The sequence below is a fragment of the Argiope bruennichi genome, chromosome 11 (genome assembly GCF_947563725.1).
Source record: "Argiope bruennichi chromosome 11, qqArgBrue1.1, whole genome shotgun sequence".
NCBI classification, from domain to species: Eukaryota; Metazoa; Arthropoda; class Arachnida; order Araneae; family Araneidae; genus Argiope; species Argiope bruennichi.
Window position 1 is genome coordinate 32,267,266 of NC_079161.1, and position 20,629 is coordinate 32,287,894.

General features: G+C 30.3%; 1 protein-coding gene across 2 annotated transcripts in view; it reads left to right on the plus strand.

Annotated features, from left to right (window-relative positions):
* Window positions 1–279: 279 nt before the first annotated feature.
* The window catches only part of LOC129957595 (nuclear hormone receptor FTZ-F1-like), a 270,079-nt gene continuing 249,729 nt past the window's right edge, over window positions 280–20,629 (plus strand). For both annotated transcript variants that reach the window (XM_056070009.1, XM_056070010.1), the window contains exons 1-3: window positions 280–907; window positions 5,152–5,241; window positions 5,515–5,580. In XM_056070009.1, the coding sequence (XP_055925984.1) occupies window positions 805–907; window positions 5,152–5,241; window positions 5,515–5,580 (259 nt within the window). In that variant the 5' untranslated portion in view covers window positions 280–804. The remainder of the gene's footprint in view (window positions 908–5,151; window positions 5,242–5,514; window positions 5,581–20,629) is intronic.

A 20,629-nucleotide genomic window follows, 5' to 3' on the forward strand; every position in this document is an offset into this window, starting at 1 on the left:
TTTCGAATTATGATAAAAAATTTGATAAGTAGAAAAAAAAAAACTTTTTATTTTTCGACTACCATGCGATTACTTTCCCAAGATTTCGCTATCTATCAAAGAAATGACGAAGCACTACACACCAACTCCGAAAGTAAAATCCGGAAATGATAGGAAAAAAATAACAAGCATATCCGCTTCCCTACCAAAAATATTAATAAGAAAAGAAAAAAAAGTTATGCTCCTCCCCCTTGCAAGTGGTGGAACGCGCGATGCTAGACCACGTGACTGTGTTTATTGTGTCGGTTACATCAACGCGATCGCTCCTCCTTCACAATAATTCCCACTTTCATTTAACTTTCGCGATCATGGAAAAATCGTTTGCAAGTGAATCTTCCTTGTTGTAGTAATAATTACATAATGCCAATCCACCACGTAGGGTTTGTGGAGCCTGTGTATTCCTAGCTTTCGCTGCCAACACTAGTGACCCAATTTCGTTTTGATGTAAGCGACTCGCTTTTAACCCAGTTTTCCGCGCGTGCTCACTAGCGCTCGAATCGAAAGTGAAGTTGTGTAGCAGAACTGATCTCGGAAGGAAGAACGGCGTAATATTAAGCCTTGCCCTTGATCTAGCGGCGCGACCTGAACTTCTTGTTGGAACTTTTTGGTGGAAGTTCTTTTACAAGGTTGGCGGGATCATCGGGTGTGTTGTATTGTTTTCGGATGTTTACGCTTTAGATTTAAAGAAAAGTGTCCGGATTGGAGAAATCACGGGTGATCGTTTGCGTTGCCGGGACGCCACCGTTACGGTCTGGCGTTGAAGTGATGTTGGTGGATGGGCCTAACGCTACAGCCGACATGAGCAGTGATTCCACCGTGACTACGGTGGCACCCCAGCAAAGCCAGGATGATCCGGTAGAGATTACAGGTAGGTGCAAATGCTAATTTTGGAAATTTACTTTCTGCTTGTGGTATTGGATATTTTGATTTGAGTTATATGCAAACGATTTGTGGAAACGTGTTGGCGGCAGCCGGCGTGAGTGTAAACAAACCCACATTGGATACTGGCGGGTATTTCTAATGGGGCATTTCATAAATTAATATTTTTAAATAATTAACTTTCTGTATTTCTGTTAAAAATATAATAAAAATGTATAATTTATTGCATTCGTTTCAGAAATACAGCATTATTCATAAATTCGTTTCCATCAAAAGAAAAATCATGTAAACTTTGCTATATTAAATTAAACAATTGAATTTCTAGATATGTTTTTAGTTTAAATACACATTAAACGTGCGAAGTAAAATTTTTCAGTTGTAATTTTTTTGGAATATTAATTTTATATTTATTTAATCAATCCGATTTATGAAATATTTTTAAAATAATTTACAAAAAATTCTGGAATGCATTTAAAAAAAAAACAAACTTAAGACTTTAATGCAAGTATTGATGACATTATTTTTTAAATAAGAATTAATTAATTTAGTCTTTTTAAATAATTTATATTCAAGTCGGATATATTTTAAATATATCCACAATAATTTAATAATTTAAATCCGTATATAAGTGTGCATTATTTGTATATATTAGCTATATTTTTAGGTTGATAATACATTTCATATAGTTCATTTAATATTTTGTTTTGAAATTAAGACATATCATTTCTGTTGATTAACAGAAATATTGCAAAATTTCTTAAAGTTTTTAATTTTATTAATTTTAATTAAATAAAAATTTTTAAATTTTATAATTTGTATAGTTAAAGTCTCAATGTGTCATACTGTCAATTACAGCTGTGAATAATATATTGTAAATAATATATAATTTAATAATATATTGTTGTAGTATGGAGTAATGCATGTGCAATTCTTATTTTTGAAATTATTTTTTTATTTTTAAAATTTTGTATAATCATAGTATTTAAAGACTTCCAAAATAAATGTAAAGGTTCGATGGAACAAGTATACGTTTTGCTGCATCGTTTGAAAATGGTTGTCTTTTAGTATTATCTGGGAATAAATTTGTTGTATTTCTGTAATTATCTTCAAATAGTGATTGTGTTATTAAAATAATATCTTGAAGTATGGACATTCAGAAATGTGCATGGAGATCTTTTTATTACGAGGGAGTACAACTAATATAAAGTTGGTAATCTAATTATTAACATGAAGGTAAATTGAAATAAACAGTTTTGTAAATTTCTTATAACTTTCCTTGAGTGATGAAAGGACTTGTTGCACCATGAGCTTGTCAACAAAATTCATCTCTAAATACGTGACTTGATAAATTCCTTTATTTTTAATCCTGAGTTGAGTACTTGACCTTTTGTGTCATTGAAAGAATATAACAGGTTTTAACATGAAAACTCGTGTTTGTGTAAAGCCTTATTATAAGGTTCTCGTAATGGTTAAACAAAGCATGCTTTGCTTGAATTCCTGCATTTCATATTGAATGATTTTCTTTTGTAATGTTATACAAAAATTTTTATGTATACAAATTAGATAATCAAATCCATTAATATTTATAAAGCCATTTCGGTATGCTAATTTTTTGTTTTGTAAATCTCTTGTATCAGCCAAAGAGTTGTTGTCTAACAGTTTCAGCTATGTAGATGCTAATTCTGCATAAAATATTTTATACTGTATTTTGCTCGGATATGTAAGAGATATATGTTATGAATTTTTTGTAATTCATCTCCTTTTTTTTGCGATAAAAGAAAATCTTAATTATCTTTAACTTGCATTTCTGTATTATAACTTAAAATGATTAGCTCCCATCAAGAATGCCATTCTGATTATGGATTAGTCAGATCTTTCCATTTTCGTCACTCTGTAAATGTAGCTAGTCACTTCCTCTCTTTCTGTGGTAGGATTATTATGTATTGGATATAAATGAGTAAACTGATTTGATATAATGCAGTAATTTATATCAGTATATAAATTGGTAAATTTTTTAATTGTATCATTAGCGATTGATTTATGAATCATTCCTTAAATTGGAGGTTTTATGAAAGCAATCTGCAATCTTTTGTAGATAACAATAATCCAAATATGAATTTATTTTGTGCATAAGTTGTATGTTGATATTTTTATTGTATTTTTTTACTGATAATAAAACTGATATGTTATTTTTTTACTGACAATAAAAAAAATTGAACAATTTCAATTGTTCAATTGAATTATAAACAACCGAAATTGTCTTCAATCCCCCATTTATGATCTGATCCTAAAGAGGCTAAGGATTATTATGCTCCTCATACTCCTTATTAGATTATGCTCCTCGTACTCCTTATTAAAAATACTTATGGCTTCTCATATATTTCTTGGTGGGAAATCTGAAATTGATATCTTGTTAATTTTATGGATTGAAATAGTTAGCAGTGTTACCTTTATAATTTTTTTTGATTTTAAGGGGAGGGGGGGGGTGCTCTAATGAGTGTTGCATTTGGTAAATAACTTTAGTTTCTTTTTTTGTCCCTTTTTTTACATTTGGTTACTTTTACTTTCAATAGAATAATGTTAAACACTTCACTAGTTGTTCACTAGTTAAACAGTTCATTAGTTAAACACTTCACACTAATACTTTTACAAAAATGACAATTTTTTAAATTTTGCTTGGAACAGAAAATATAGGTTAAGAGAAAAAGCATTTAACAAAATCCCAAAATAAAAAAAATAAAAAAATAAAAATATTAAGACGCTGGGCAATAGTTGGTATTTGTTTAAATATTTTTTTAAAAAAATAATAGATAAAGAAACAATATGTTTTCTTCTTATTTTTACTATTTGTCATGTTGATTCATCTAAAAGAGCCAAATTTGAATGATCATATATTGTAATTATAGTGGTTAGAAATTTTTGAAAGTTTTCTTTAGCCATTTCTCTTAAAAACTATATTTAATCTTTCTAATATGAACTCTTTAGTAATTATTAATCTTGGTGCAATTTAGATAATTTAAATCTAATTTAAGATCATTTTTCTTCTGAGGCATATAGATGAAAATAAGGTATTTCTACTCACTTTACTTTTTCATAAAAAAAATTACCTGTTTTGTTGAGATAATTATATCAGTTAATTTTAGGCATAGTTTTTGTAAATTTTTTTCTTCCAATTTCAGGAATATTTTTGAAAAAAAAAAAAAAAGTCATTTCATAAGAACTATTACTGTTTTGTACAACTTTTAAGAGATTTTTTTCATGAAATTATTTTTTAATGAATGATTTCAAATGAGAAACCTTATTTCAAATTTCTTGCTATAAGAGTTATATTTGATTCTAATTATTTGTGCCATTTTTTAAGGTTTTATTTTATTCTGACATGGGAAAAAATGATATGAAAAAAAAAAAAAAAATGCTTGCCATTTTGCGAAAGATTCTTTCTTTCACTTTAATTAATTCAAACCTTATGTTACTTCAGACATTTTGAAATTTTATTTCTAAAGGATTAATGATTTTTGAGGAAAAAAGAATGGGTATTTTTTTTTCTTTGTTAAAACTATCATTTTATACAGATTTTTTTTTTCCTTCCCTGATTTCCTTTCTAAATTAATTTCTTTAAATCTGTAGAAATCTTTAAAAATTTTTAATAAGCCACAGAGTAATAAGTATTTTGTAATTTCATGAAGTAAAAATTATGTGTCTCAAGTTGGATTTAATTTTAATTTTTCAAATTTACTTATTCTAAAATAGTTATTAAAATGTTGTATTAATAAGATTAATTGTAAATATAAATTTATAGCTATTGAGTTTTAAATATTATTGTATGTATAGAATTTCTGAGGTTTTAATTTTTTAAATTTCATTGGGAGTTTTCTTTACAGCAATTAAAAAAATTTTGAGTTATGCAATAGCGATATATTATTATTAGATAAAATAAATAATTGACCCATTTAATGTATGACTTTCAATACCTAGAAAATTTTAATGTAATTTTCTATTATTTCATTATTTTGACTTGATAACCATTATCTATGTTGTGAATGAAAGAGTTCTATAATGTCCTCCATACATTTTATCTCCCTTTATTATAAATTGAAATAAACTACATGGTATTTGTTAGAATTCATCAGTTCATACCATGAATCTTTTATCCAACTTTAATTTTTTTCTTTTTTTTTTGTCTTATTTAAAATTATTTTTGTAGTTCATCCATTTTTACATTATCCTTTACAGAGGAAATGTTAGGTGAAAATTTAAAGGAAAGTATTGAAAAATTGATAGTCGATCAACATTTGAAACTTACACTAGAACCAACTTTAGAAGGTACTGTATTTTTTTAAAAATGTAATTTGTTCCTTTATTCACAAATCAACAATTTTTTGAAGTCATTCTATTCTAACACACATAAGAATTTTTTTTTTTTTAATTTTAATCTTAAATTGATTTTTGTTAAATAACATTAGAGATTCGTATTGCATAAAAATTTGAATCTTATTAGCAGAATTCTGCAAAAGAAGTGAACTAACTCACCTTTAAATGAAATTTTAAGTTTGTCCTTTTAAAATTTTTATTCCTTTCCCATTACCCTTTTTGCAGAGGAACTATCTGATGAAATTTATGAAAGGTTGATTGATGGCAGTGATGCATCATCAAGCTTAGAAGGTATTGTATATGTTAAAATATAATTAGTGTTAAGTTGATAACTCAGACAATTTAACTCTAGTTTTATCCTTATGTATTTATTACTCTTTATACCACTTTAAAAATGTTTGCCTCAAATATAAAGTCATCATAATGGGTTTGATCCAACTTGCTATGAGTGACACATATTTACCCATGGATGGATGGACAGAACACTTTGCTTGCCAATACTTATAAACATTAGCTATTGTAGCTCGCGTTTTAAAGTGTCAGTGTATTGTATTCAATTAAAGTTCTTCATTTATTATACCACATACCATGGTTCATGTATATAAAACACTTTGTTTAAATTTTCTTCTACTGATGTGGTGTAATAGTTTAAAGATGATTTTTGTTTAAGTGTTAGCCTTATCAACTGACCACAGTAAAAATAATTTAAAGGTCCATCCAAAATAGTCCTCATATGGTTTCGTAATGGGACTATAATCTGTTTAAATGTTCTTAATTTGTGAATACCATGTGACTGGAAACCGTTACAAAAAAGTTCTTTCCAGCTCTTGAATTGATCTATGTCAAAAGAATCCAGTTGTCATTTGCCATAAAATGTTGCATGCATTCTATTTTAAGTGTAATGTGAAAATGATTTTATTATAGAAGGGATAGCATGTAATTAATATCATATCAAATTTACCTAGTTGATGTGTTTTTTTTTTGTACATGTCTTAAGAATTCTTTTTTTTTATTTTTCTCGATATTGTGCATGTGACCTTACAAAAAGAAAATAGACCTTACTTTATGGCTGGCAAATCAATCAATAATAAAACCTTCTTTTATCATTCTTCATTGCATTGATTTTTGTAGAAGAAATAATGTCAAAAAAAGCTGAAAATTTAATTGATTATTGTTTGGCTTAGTTGTCAACATAGAAGATATTGTATTGCCTAAATACTAATTAGTGATTTTGTTGCACTAACTGTTTAATTTATTAAATGGATATTTTTCTTTGTGATGAATTCTTTTTCTTTCTTTCACCTTTTGTATTTACTGTCTAAAAGACAAAGAAAAATTGGAAGAATCCAGCTCAAATCTGCATGCAACCAGTTAAAAAAAATCATGCGAATGATTTTATTGTTTTAGCCCAATCATCCTTTGTAGAAAAATGTTGTATAAAAAGTTAATCAATGATTATGATAATATATTTTTGCTTATTAAATAAGCTTAGATGGTCTTGGAGAGGTTAAAATGCTGTTAATATACTCTTGTCACATATAGTAAAGCTAGCTATGCCTTCAAAAGCTAATTTTCTTTTTCTTGTGAATGTTTTTGTCCACCCACTTAATGCATAATAATAATAAACCATTTATTTGTAAGGGAATGGATGATAAAGTGTTGAATTTGTATGTATTTTTATGAAATTTAAAATTATTTGTTTTCAGATTGCTTTAAAGAATATTTTTTAAAAAATGTTATTCATTATTAGTTTTTAAAAATGATTCTTATATGAAAGACTAATATTTTGGAATTTTTAAACTAGTTTACTAATTAAGAACTATTTTATGCAAACTTAATTTTTTTTATCTTTTTAAATAAATGATTATAATGTTTTTAAAAAACGTAAATTGATTTATTCTTGGCATTGAAGAGTTTAAAATAAGGGGGGGGGGGAGGTGGATCATGAATGAAAAAGTTTTTTAATTTGCAATTATATTTTCTTGATCAGCTTAATGGATGGAAGATCAAATTCTGCTTTCATAATCATGTGTTTACATCTGTTTTCCATTGCTGTATTAAGAATATTGAATACTGTTAGCTTTATTAATATCTCGTAAATTTTAAATTTATGGCAGCATTATTGGAATTTTTGTTAGATATTTGAAACAGAATGGAAATTGTAATTTTAAAGAGTTAAGTATAATTTCAAATTAGAAATTGTTTTAAGATATTATGCTATAGTTAAATGAATTGTAAGTTAGTTTTTAATTTTCTTGGGTTAATTAAAAAATATTCTACACATAGTATTTTTATGAAACTCTAAAGGTTATTCTAAGACTAGATGCTCTGGAATTTTTTTCTACTGTGATTTAATTTTTCCAATATAAATTATTATATAATCAAATTCCTATTTGTTTGTCATAATATTAAGTGCTAATGAATATCTATTGATTGATTGATTTGATCACTTTTCCCTCTTTTTAATGTTTTTGATAAAGCTTAAAAATAAATGTCTTATTAAGGCTTTCCATTGAAATTTATTCCCTACCTGTTGATCCTACATATTGGACCAGTGTATGTGTGATAAAAATCTGAACAATTTACCATCCCATATGAAAATGAATGACATTTTCTTCTGTCTTTTTAATTTTTTTTTTTCCTTTCCAAAGCACACAGAACTGCTATACCTGGACATTCAGATCTATTTACCGCTACACTAACTCCATTTATCCACCTATGTAAATTGTGAATAATTACCGTTAGTGTCTGGACCACTGATAAAACCGGTTTACCGAATTCAGAACGTTTTTATTTACTTATTTTTAAATCGCTGTGTAGCTTTGAATCTTAAACCTCATGAACAGGGAGAGTGAAGAGAATAGATTTGTGGCACTTTGGCTCGATAAGGCGCTGCAATCAAACGGCATCTTCCCTTCCCCCCCCCTCCATCGTAATCTACCTTTCACCCTCCCGACCTTAAGTCCTTGTCTACTGTTTGACATTGACTGGGCTCGTTTCATATAGCCGTTGCTTTAGGTAGGAACCAGGAACCGTTATTACTCGTCGCTATTATTACTGTGGGGAAGAGATTTTTTAAAGAGTTATGTGGTTTCGGATGTAACTTCCGCCCTTTCGTATCGTTTGGCGGACGATCGTTCCCCCCCCCCTCCAAAGTTTATTTGTAATTATAAATATCTGTCTTTCATTTGGAGGATCTTAGTGTATTTTTTCATTTAATTTGTAATCTGTTGAGAATTTCCTCTTTTTTGAAACAGAGTCCAATGTTATCTATTAAATGTGATCCATTTGTGTGGATTAATTTGATAAAAAAAATAGCAATATATATATATATATATAATAATATTTATATCTTTTTCTAGTATATTAAAAAAATTCAATTAACTATTTTATTGCTTTTGAACTTTCTTTTCGGTTTTTTTTTTATTTGTACAGTTTTTGGAATTGCTAGCTTGTTTTAGAATTCGCCCAGAATGTTCTGAATTTAAATTTTGTCTCTGTAATGAAGTAAAAAAAAAAAAAAAAAAAAAAAAAGTTAAATACTTTAATTATCCTTTGAATGTTATTTGTTTAGTTATTATACTTTATTTTTTATCGAAACATTTGTATCAGTGAGCGAAATATATCGTACCTCGTTTTTTTGTAATTATAATATTTTTATAAAGGAATTTTTGCTGAAAAATTCTGTTTTTTAATACCAGTTTTGAATTTATTGAATTCTGAATTAATATTTTCGTAAGGTATGTTATTTCAGAATTATATCCTATTTTGAAACTTCTGGATGGGACCGGCATCATAATATTGAACTTGAATAACTGAAATTAATGTTTAGTAATAGTTATATTACATGATAATTACTTCTGAAGTTGTTTGCGACTCGGTTTTGTTTTCTGCTAGTTTTGTGTGATTAATTCATGTTGTGTGATTATTGTATTTCGAATTCCATGGAGAATCTTGTTTTTACTTTATGTCATGGAACTAATTCTGCATTCGTTCAGAAATTTTTACGTTTTGTAGAACATTCTAAAAGTATTATTTTATTTGGTGATTTATTTAGTCTATATTTACCAGCATAAGAGTATTCATAAGTTCCAGGAATTTTTGAACAAACAGAACCCTCTCATCTGCCACTTTGTTCCCAAAGGAATAACAAGTTCTTCAAGGATATATTTCTTGTAAATTAGATTATTTATCTAAATGTCTTATCGTTTTTGTTTTTTTCGATAGATGGTTTATAATCCTCAAGGCCGACTTACCCAATAGTCTAATTGAGCTGTAGTTTTAGGACGTCATTTGATCCGAGGACGACAGAAAATTTAATATCAGATATTATTTCAATTTTTAACCAAATACTATTTGTAGTTTCAGATATGATAAATACAATACAAAAAGTTAATGTATATTATATCCTATTAATTGAAATATGATGCATAGAATTGCATTTGTTATTAAATAAATATAAAAAAGAATAGAGAAACTTAATGTAAAATGAAATATAATTTTTGTAATGTAACTGTAATTATTAATGTATATGCTTAGGAAGGGGCGTCGTGTGCAAAATTTTAAGCTGTTAATTAGTGAGCAGCTGACTTATTTTTTTAAAAAAATATGTTTTTTTTTTCAGTTATTTTACTAAGTAAATATTTTCAATGTACTATGGGCTATGAAATTCAAATATAAAGGAGACATCTAAGTATCTTAGCCGAGGGCGTTCAATCTTGTCAAGAAGGCACTAATTAATAATCGTTTTGTGTATCTTTCGTCTCTTAGTTATTTTATACGACTAGCTACAAGTCTCCCCTAAACTTTCTCGCATACACTCTAATAAAGGCGTTATTACTAAAAAAATCTTTTCTATAGAATTGGCGTGCAATAGTTATAAAACATTAATTTTTGGCGTGATTTTAGCATTATTACTGGATCTGTCATCCTTGGCGAGTATTTTGGCGGTTAATAGTATCCGAAATTCGAATTTACGCTTTAAATACATATTTACTAATTGATTGAAAGCAAAATTTGACACAGCACTACGCTTGAAGTCAAAAAATCACATACCAAATTTGGTATATTTAAGGTATTGCGTTTTTGAGGTATTTCGTGTACCTGTTTCTGAAAGTACAGACCGACACATGGTCAACCACATTAGATTTCGCTCACAATTTGATAGGCGTCTACATTATAGATGACAAATCTGTGTGCCGAATTTTATATATCTAGCTCTCTTCGTTTTGCAGTTATCGTACTAATTTATATTCGAACAGCCACACAGACAGACTTCCAATTAGCAGATTTTGCTCAAAATTTGATGGAAATCTAGTTTTATTGTTAAGACCGTATACCAAATTTCATCCGCCTAGTTCAAAGCGTTTTTGTGTTATCTTTGTCACAGACAGACAGACAAACAATTTACAGAAATGTTTTTTAAACTGAGGGAGGTTTGAAACGCGGTGATCCGTCGAAATCACGAATTCGAATTTCTCGGCGACTACACTATTTTCTCTATACTTCGTAAATGATATAAAAAAAAAAGACTGAATATTGTTTTAATAGGATAATTTTAATTTATAATTGAACAGGTTTTATCCCATATAAGGCGACACATTGTTTGTAAATTGCAACATGCGTGTTTCTAGAAAAATATCCCTTGAAACACTCAATGGGACGTGTCATTCAAACCAAAGCTACCAAATCTAGCGTGCAGTTTATTCTAATATTATATATGTTCACTAAAAAAAGGATTTTCAAAATTTTAATTAATATTAATAATTAAATTAATTAATAAAAATAATAAAAATATTAGCGTTTTCTCTTAATAACTACAAGACATTCTGTCGCACAAAAAACTTTTTATATCACTTAAAGATTCAAAATATTAGTTTCTTTGCTGACAAACAATTTTATTTCCGTATAATTTTTTTCTAATTTTAATTTTAAAAATATTTTTGAGCGTATTTTTTAATGGTTTTTATTTTCTTAATTCCTGGGTTTATGATATGAGTGTTGTAAAGATATCTAATACATTTTTTTTTATGTGCACGTTATTTCTACTGTATAATTAAGAAGAAATTTTAAATCTTTATTTGTAATAAAGATGAATTTTTGTTTGCGCAGGCGCGCGCGTATGTTTGTATGTATGTTGGCGATCTACAGGTCAGACCGTTTCACGTAGAGCTACGAGACTTGCGCACATTCCCACTCTTGTAAGTAAGTATATATACAACTTCAGAGCGATTTTTTTGTTGTTGAAATTTTGTATAAAATAAAGATACACATTAAAATCTAAAACATTATAATGTTTCTAATGTATTAATGTTTTGGGCTAGAGATTCGAGTTTACTTATATATATATAAAATTTATTTGGCACCCTAATCGTAAATTTTCAATTTTAAACTAAAACAAGAAAATTAGCATAACACATTTCCGTGTTAACACGGTTTTCGGCATTTTCGCAGTCGAATTCTGTCTTTCGTGAGATTTTTAAAATTTTCTTTTTATATAATTCCACAATATTTTTAATATTTCCTGTACTTTTTATATATATTTATTAATTTTTTCATTCAATTCGTCTTGCTTATTTTACTGATTGCTGTTTTCGTCCGACATAGTTCTACTATATTTTTAATTCTACTATATTTCTAGTAATAATTCTCTATTTATTGTATTTTGTTCTCCATTTATTCTCTTATCTATTCTATTTCTAGTATTAATTAAGTAATTCTATTATATTTTTAATATCTCATGCACTTTGTAAGAATAAATTTATTAATTTTATTGTTCAATTCGTCGTACTTATTTTACTGCTCGCTGTTAAGGTTTGACTCAGTTCATTAATTTTTTTTTTGTTCCAAGCCTCTGTCATATCTGAACCCCCCCTCTTTTTTTTCTTTTTTAGAATCTGTTCCGGCTGGTCTAATCTTAATTTAAAATTAGTCTTGCGAAAGCAGTATTCATTCGACTACGAAACTGTAGCATTAAAAAACAAAAAACAAACAATTATTTTTATATTTTCGATGAAATGTTATATATAAATTTAATTGAAAAAAGACAGTAATTGAAGGGTGAAGTTCAAAAACCAGCATTACTTAATATGAATTTCCATTGCACATTTCACGAATTTACTTTTATTACTCTCCAAATAAATCTCTCGACTGTCATTTCCTATCAAAATCGCCTCTTCTACAGAGGCTAACATCATCACTGGCCATTACTTAATTCTGCCGCTTTCAAAAATGACCGCCGTGTGAAAAATATAACATCTTGGAAAAATAGTCTTTTCTTTTGTCATTCCCGGGTGTTGGCGTCATGTTGGCGTGAAATACTTTCCGGCTACGATTTCGCAACGGAAAAAGCACAATTCTTTTGATGACCGGCCTGCATCATGAGGAAATGCACCCTAGTACCATTGGCCAGCCTTCTGCTGTTGCAAAGAATGTTGGCAGGTAGCGGTACTTTGCCAACCCACCGAACCAGTAAGGGAGGGTGGGGGATGACTCTGAACGTTTTCTCACCGCGGTCCCTCCCCGCCTTCCTTTTCCTCTTCTCTTGATTTCCAATTCGACCATCGCAAATTGCCCTGCGGTCATAACGTATGCAGCCAAGCATCAGACTAAAGTAGTCGTAGGAAGGCGGTTTTTGCACTAGTCGGGGCCTTTTCGAAGGTAGGGTGGTTAAAACAAATTTTGCAGTAATGTAAAAAAAAATCCCCTCCCCTTTCGAATTTTTCCAAGTTTTTCCTCCGGCGTAATTCTGTAATTTGAATTTTAGTCTCAGACGATTTTTTGCATGATTTTTTTTTTATTTATTTGAATGTGCTAAGTACCTGTCCTAAGTATCCTGCATTGGCTAGGATGTGACCTTAATTTTGACAGCCCCCTCCCAAAGTATTAAACCTTTTCATCCGGCATTATTATATTTATATTTTAGACTCAGACAAAGCTTTTTTGTTTGTTTGTGTCTGTTTTAGTTAGATAAATAACTCATTTAAATTCTGCATGGTACAAGCTTTTTGAAGACCGGCTGTGAAATTTTTCTGAATCGTTTGCTTGGCATTTTCTTGAACAAATTTCTTCTTGAATAAGCATCTAGCTTGTGACCGAGATTATTATATAGACAAAGTCGATACTACTTAGGGGTCTCAAAATTCATTTGTGGTATTTTTAGAATAATTTAATTTCGTACTTTTATTGAATGTACAAAGATCGTGCATTCGAACTGGTTCAAATAAAAATCATGTAGCGTTTAAATTTTGGAACACTATTTTAACAACATTCCTAATCAATTATTGTTTATCAACGGATTCCAAATCCCTCCTCGCTTTTGCGCATGTGTTGCGACGAGTTTAATTCGACAAAATAGGGGTGAGAAGAAAGAGGAAAAGGGGAGAGGTTTACATTTAGCAGTAAAGTAAATTCCTGAAATGCACACATCCTTTCGCGCATCACTCCTTAGTGAGATAGAATCGTCGGAAAGTGATCATCTCAGGATATCGAAGCGAACATTACCCGTTATTTGTTGTTTTTAATTCTAAAAAAAATATGTATATGTTTTGAAATAATTATTTAATTAATATTTTATTATTTCGATCTGTCAAACTTTGAGCTTAAAATTGCTTATATAGATATTAAAATAAAATCAATAAAAATTTATCTGGTTTCAAAATTTTGGGTGGGGTGGACAACGATTTTCATTGCCTAAGAGTCCCTAAAGGGCTTAATCTGGCACTAACTGGTGTAATAATTCCAGGCGATGTAATTTTTGTTTTCTCGTATACATAGTATAGAGAAAGGATAGTAATTGTCAAAAAATTCGAACTCGAGATTTTGACGAGTCTTTACTTTTCAAACCTTCTCGAGATCGGAAAACACATTTTTGGGAAATGTCCGTCTGTCTCTTTGTGATAAAGGTAACATAGAATCGCTTTGAGGTAGGTGGTTGAAATTTGGTGTACGGTCTTTACACCAAATTTGCAGATTTCTCTCACATTTTGAGTAAAATCTGTTCACAGGAAGTTTGTCTGTCCGACTGTTCGAATAAAAGTTAATATGATAATTTTCAAACGATGGGAGCTAAACATTGTACCGTTTATAGCGTAGATACCTGTCAAATTTGGAGCCAAATCCAACTACGGATTGACTGCCTGTCGGTATGTTCTTTAACAAACATGTAAACTCGGTAACTCAAAAAATGTAGCGATTTAAATATATGAAATTTAGTATGAAATTTTGTGACTATAAGTGCTGTTTTGTGTCAAATTTTTGTTTCAGTCAGTTGAGAAAAACGGTTCTAAAATGCAAATTAGATTTTTGGATACTATTAACGCATGCCAGGGATTAATCGCCAAGCAACTTGCCAATGATGATTCAACAGATTCAGTAAAAATGCTAAATTCACGCCAAAAATTAATATTTCGTAACTATTGTTCGCCAATGCCATGTAATGCGTTCATCGGCATAACAAGTTTATTGGAGAGTATGCGAGGAAGTGAGGGGGAGAACCACTTCGCTGTTTTTTTTTTCTTTATAAGACTATAATAATAAATAGTTTAATTATAGAATAAAAAAGGGCTGTTATATGTAGTCTGAAATAATTGACTGTATTTATTTTTCATGATGTAAAATTGAGAGTTAATTTTAATTTTGTAAAGCGCTAAATCTTGCGCATGTAGTAGTCAGCTTCAAGACCTAGATATTAGACCAAAGTCTTTATCTTTACTTTTGTGAAATATTATCTGTTCGTCTTGTCTCTTAGCAATTTCCAAAGAAATTATTTTGTTATATATCCGTTTAAACAAACGTCCCTTTTACAAATGTCTCCGATTGTTCGAACAGATGTCTTGTTCCATTTAACATTCATGTGTGTTATTTATGACTCTTATCTAGTCCATACATTCATGAGCTAATTTTCAACGATACTTAAAACGAGTTGAATGATGATTTGTTTAAAAATGACATACTTTGTTCCTACCATTAATAAAAACATATCCTGTAGTAAAAGATGGTTTTAATTTCTCTGAAACTGTCCGTATAATTGGAAATGTTTTATGAACTGAAGCAAACATATTTCGTTACAGTTTTCTACTCGGCGCTTTGGAGATGAGCAGTTCGTTCCCCATGTTAATAGTATTGTTTTAATCATGCCAATCATCTTGACCGGCCGGCGTCCTGGCATAGGGGTAGCGCATCTTCCCCGTGATCTGAGCGTCCCGGGTTCGAATCCCGGTTCGGGCATGGTTGTTCTTCTGTGTTCTATCTGTGAGGTGTGCGAATGTGCCCCCCTGTAAAAAGGGGTTGTGCAAGCGAATGTGTGTGTGTCATCTTCATATGAGCTAGAAGTCAGACGACTTCTGCCCTCGGATGCTCAGGGGTCTTTACCCTCAGAAGCTACTGCACCCCCTTTCCGTGGTAACGCGGACACGTCATCATCATCAATCATCTTGACCAAAAGGAAATTATCTTAAATTATGCTTCCACAATAAACATAAATAATTCTGATTGATTATCAATGCCACTTGCAAAAATGGTAAAATTAATTGACGGACCTAAAATTGGCAAAATCGGTCCAGTTATTGAGACTGGAGAGAAGAATGGTGTGAGTGCGAAGATGACCATTCTCGATGTATCTTAAAGATAATGAGTTTCATATGATATGAAAATTGGCATATTGATTGCGGTTGGGGAATTCTGTCTTTGTTTTTATTTTCTCGTATATATATTATAGAGAAAGATAGTAACCGTCAAAAAATTTGAACTCGAGATTTTGACGAATCTAAATGTTTAAGTCGTACACCGTCTGCGTTAGAAAAAACATATTTTAAGAAAATGTCTGTCTGACTGTGACAAAGGTAATCAAAAACACTCTGAGCTAGGCAGATGAAATTTGGAATACGGACTTTACCAAATGTGTAGATTTCGATCGAATCTTGAGCCAAATTCTTCCTCTATAAGGGAGTCTTGTCTGTCCGGCTGTTCGAATATAATTTAAACATGAAAACTATAAAACGAAGAGATCTAGATAAATAAAATTTGATACACAGAATTAACATATGTACTCTTAGACATCTATCAAATGTTTAGTCAAATCCAACAAGAGATTGACCGTCTGTCGGTCTGAACTTTTAGAAACATGTTAACGCGATAACTCAAATGACCTAATGACTTAAATATATCAAATTTGGTATGTGGTTTTGTGATTAAAAGTGTAATTTTGTGTTAAATCGTTGTTTCAATCGGTTGGGTAAAAAACGCATCTAAAGCACAAATTCAGTTTTCTTATATTAACCGAATGCCAAGGATTAATCGTTAAGTAATTTGCTAAGGTTCGCGTGATAGTTTCAGTGAAAATACTATATTTATGTCAAAGGTTAATTTTCGTAACTATTGTACGCCAATACCACGTAAGGCGTTCTCTGGGATAGCACCTTTATTAGAGAGTATGCGGAGAAGTTTTGGGGTGGCCATACTTGCTGATTTCCCATAGATGGCGTATAGTTCGGTTTTTGAGATTTCTCTTGAAAATGATGAATCATTGGAAGCAGTCAATCATTGATTACATATGTAGTTGGGAAGAAATGAAACAAAATTTGAGGAAATCGACTGGTGGTTACGACTGGGACATTAGTTCTTTCGTTCATCCTTATTATTTTAAGTTATTATTAATTCCTTATTACAGTTGTCGTCCTTGCCATCTGACCGCGGTTCAAAATTTGCGAGATCCGTCCCAAAATAGCCCTTGTATTGCTTTAAAACAGGACATTAATATAACTAAACTAAATTAAACCAAACTATATCGGTTTATACTGATGTTTCAGAGAGTACTTAACTTTTAAATCTCTGTACTGAATACCTTGAAATGAAACAAACTTTTAAATTCGTGCTTCGAAAATTGTTTTAATTTAAATTTGTATTTAAATTAAAATAGCAATTAAATTAAGACTTAAATCACTTGGGGGCACTTAAGTTCTAATATTCCCTCCATTATTATAAGATTGGAAATGGTATTAACCTCTTGCATTATTATGACGTGTCTGATTCGTGCATCGAATTATTGAATTTTTAATACTTAAATTTGAAATTAAATGAAAGTATGGTGTTATTTAAAACGCAACAATTACTTGGTATAACCTCAGTATCTCAAATGCCATTTGTTATTATAGGGATTGAAATTACTATAAATGTGCTAAATAGGACGTGTCATTTAATTATGAGGTTAGATAAATTCCTAGGTGAAGGAGTTAAACGTCCAAAATAAAGTGTGTAATTTAATTAAGTGTTAAAACAAATTCGTTGTTCAATGACTTGAGAGTGCTCTTCCTTTTGCGATCTGGCTTCTGCAGATCCTCGTCCCTTTCGTGAATGAAGCATTTGTACCATTCTTTTGATTTTTAGTTTTTCGTACCTTTTACCCTCTTGACAGCGTCTATACATTAATCCCTAAAGCAAACAGCATTTATTTTTGTCAACCCGACTTGCCGAGCAATTTGTAGGGATTTTTTTTTTTTTTTTGAAGTTTGTTATTTTATGATAGCTGAAATATTTCGCTGTTGATTTAGTAATCTAGAATTTTTTCTTTTATCGTGTAACTAATAATAGCAGAGGCCAGCTATATTCTTAAATGGATAATTACTTTATCGTATACAAAATATAGAGGAAGTATTGTAATCGCCAAAAAATTCGAACGTAAGTTTTTTATGAATCTTTATATTTCAGACATCCCTGGAAACATTGAATCTTCTTCCTTCAGAACATCGAAAAATACTTGTTTAGCATTATATCTGTCCGTTAACACGGTGATTCAAAATCGTCTTTAGCTAGACGGATAGAATTCGGTACATGGATGCACGATCAAGTTTGTAGATTTCTGTCAAAATATGAACGAAATCCATTCGTACGAAGTCTGCTTGTCTAGCTATTCGAGTGTAAGAGAACCTGGGAACTACAAAACGCAAAGAACTATGAAGGTAAAATTTGGTGTACCAAGTTTTTGAGCCAACTGTGTCAAATGGTTGACCGTCAGTTCAATCTGTACTTTCGTATCCATGTAAACACCATAGACGCACTGACTGAAGTCAAGGAAATTCGCTATGTTATCTTGTGACTACAAATGTCTCTTGTCAACTTTTGATGTTAAAGGCATCCAAAATACATATTCTTGCCGGCTTCCTGGCATAGTGGTAGCGTGTCTTCCCTGTGATATGGGCGTCCTGGGTTCGAGTCCCGATTTGGGCATGGTTGTTCTTCCGTTGTTCTATCTGTGAGATGTGTGAATGTGCCCTCCTGTAAAAAGAGGTTGTACAAGCGAATGAGTGATGTGTGAGTAGCAAAGTCGTGCGCTTGGTCCTGGTTGGCGCTACAATAAAAACAAGGGACGCTCCCCCACAGGCTTAAATCGCTGTCTTCGTAACAGCGGGTTTGTCCATGGCAAGTGCCATAAGATACAACACAACAACAATACATATTTTTAAGATAGATTCATTAAAAATGTTAGATTCACGTCAAAAATCCAAATTTTATAAATATGTTCAACAATGCCATGCAAGGAATTCGTGAGCTTACGCGGGGAGGGGGTAAAAGAATGTGCGTTAAAGTTTCTTGGAGTGACACTCCCGCTGATTATATGATGATAAAACTACATTAATAATTTATAGATATTTACTCACTGGTAATACTCACTTTGTCCCATTATAATAGTAAAGGAAACTAATATGAAACACAACATTCATTATAAAAAAACTTAATTAAATCATAAATTAAAAGTATTACTCCTAAATTGTGTTTTGATTGTTCAGATAATTTCTGGATTTTTTCAAGAATTTTCTTAGTGCATTTTAAATTTGTAGGTAATATCTCTTGGCTGCAAAACTTTGCTTTTCTTATTCTTTTCTATAAGAAATGGTTTGAAAATGTTTGAATTCGTTTTATAGATTTTTCTTTTTAAAAACTTAGGAATAATATAGATTTAGCAACTTCTGTAGCTTGAGCTGTTGATCTGATGGGGCCTCTTTTGTTAAGAGAAATATTTGTAAATTTTTCTCTGGAATTTTTGACATTACGGTCACTGTTTTGGTTTCCAAAGAATCGACATTAACATAGGATTCACCTTGATATTTATTTTCGGAAATGAGCTTCGAAATTCTTGATTTGATCATTCTGTTACACATAAATTGTTTTGCAATTGCATTGTGATTGCATTTTTCTGCAATTTTTCGTTTCTCTTTTGTTGTTTCTAGAAAAGGACAGTCGCAACTCTATCTATGACTTGAAAACTGTTTTTTCATCTTATTTTTACAATGGGTCTATATTCAGCTGACATAAAACAATTTGTTATTCATCTTGCAACTTTGGTTAGAAAAATAGCTATAATTCGTAATAATAAGATGAAATTAAATATTAAGATATGGCAAAACAAATGACAAACGTCATGGAGCATTAATTTTGATTGAAGGCTTTGTAGTTTTATGCTGTAGCATAACCTACAACTGCATTTGCCATTAATTCCTGATTAAATATTCACTTGCTACCTCTTTGATACCGCAGCGGGTATACAATATTTTTATGAATTATTATCGTTCAGCAGGAATTTTTTTGGTTGAGAATTTGATACACTTTTAATTTATTGGTATTATTTTTATGCGAACTAATCATTTCCTCAAGACATTTATTTGTTACCCAAAGATTGTCTGCATATTACATTATTTATATTAAAACAATTATTTGTATACTTTTAATAGAAAAAAGTCTCGAGAATACCACACTACTAGTTAAAAACGTATATGCATTGTTTGATATTAAATGATAGAACATGAATTTATGTACTAAAATATTGCAATCATTAACGTTTCTGTTTAAAAAAATGGATAAGAGTAGAGTAAGTTTTTCAATGTCCTGAAGATATAATGTCTTTACATTACCAAAGACGTAAATATTTATTTAAATATTAATATAAGCATAAGTTTTGCGACAAAACTGTCTTGCTCATTTCTAGGTGTGTATTTCATCTTTCAAATTCATACACATTACGTCTATAATGCAGATTAGAATTGCGTCGAACAATAAACTTGTGATATTCCATCGAATATCAAACCAGAGACCTTCTGGATTATTGAAGATTTATTAAAAAACGTATTTTCATAACATAACCTATGTATGTTACTGAAAATGTATACACTGCTGTGCAAAACTTAAGCAACAATGTAAATTTATATTAGCCATGAAATGACAAGTTAAGATAGCCATGAAATTGCAGAAAAGGGGTTATTGCTATCAGTACAATGAACAAGCAATTCAGTAGAAAGGTGATGCGTATGCAAATGGCAGGAACAAAATGTCATAGGCGACGTAAGTA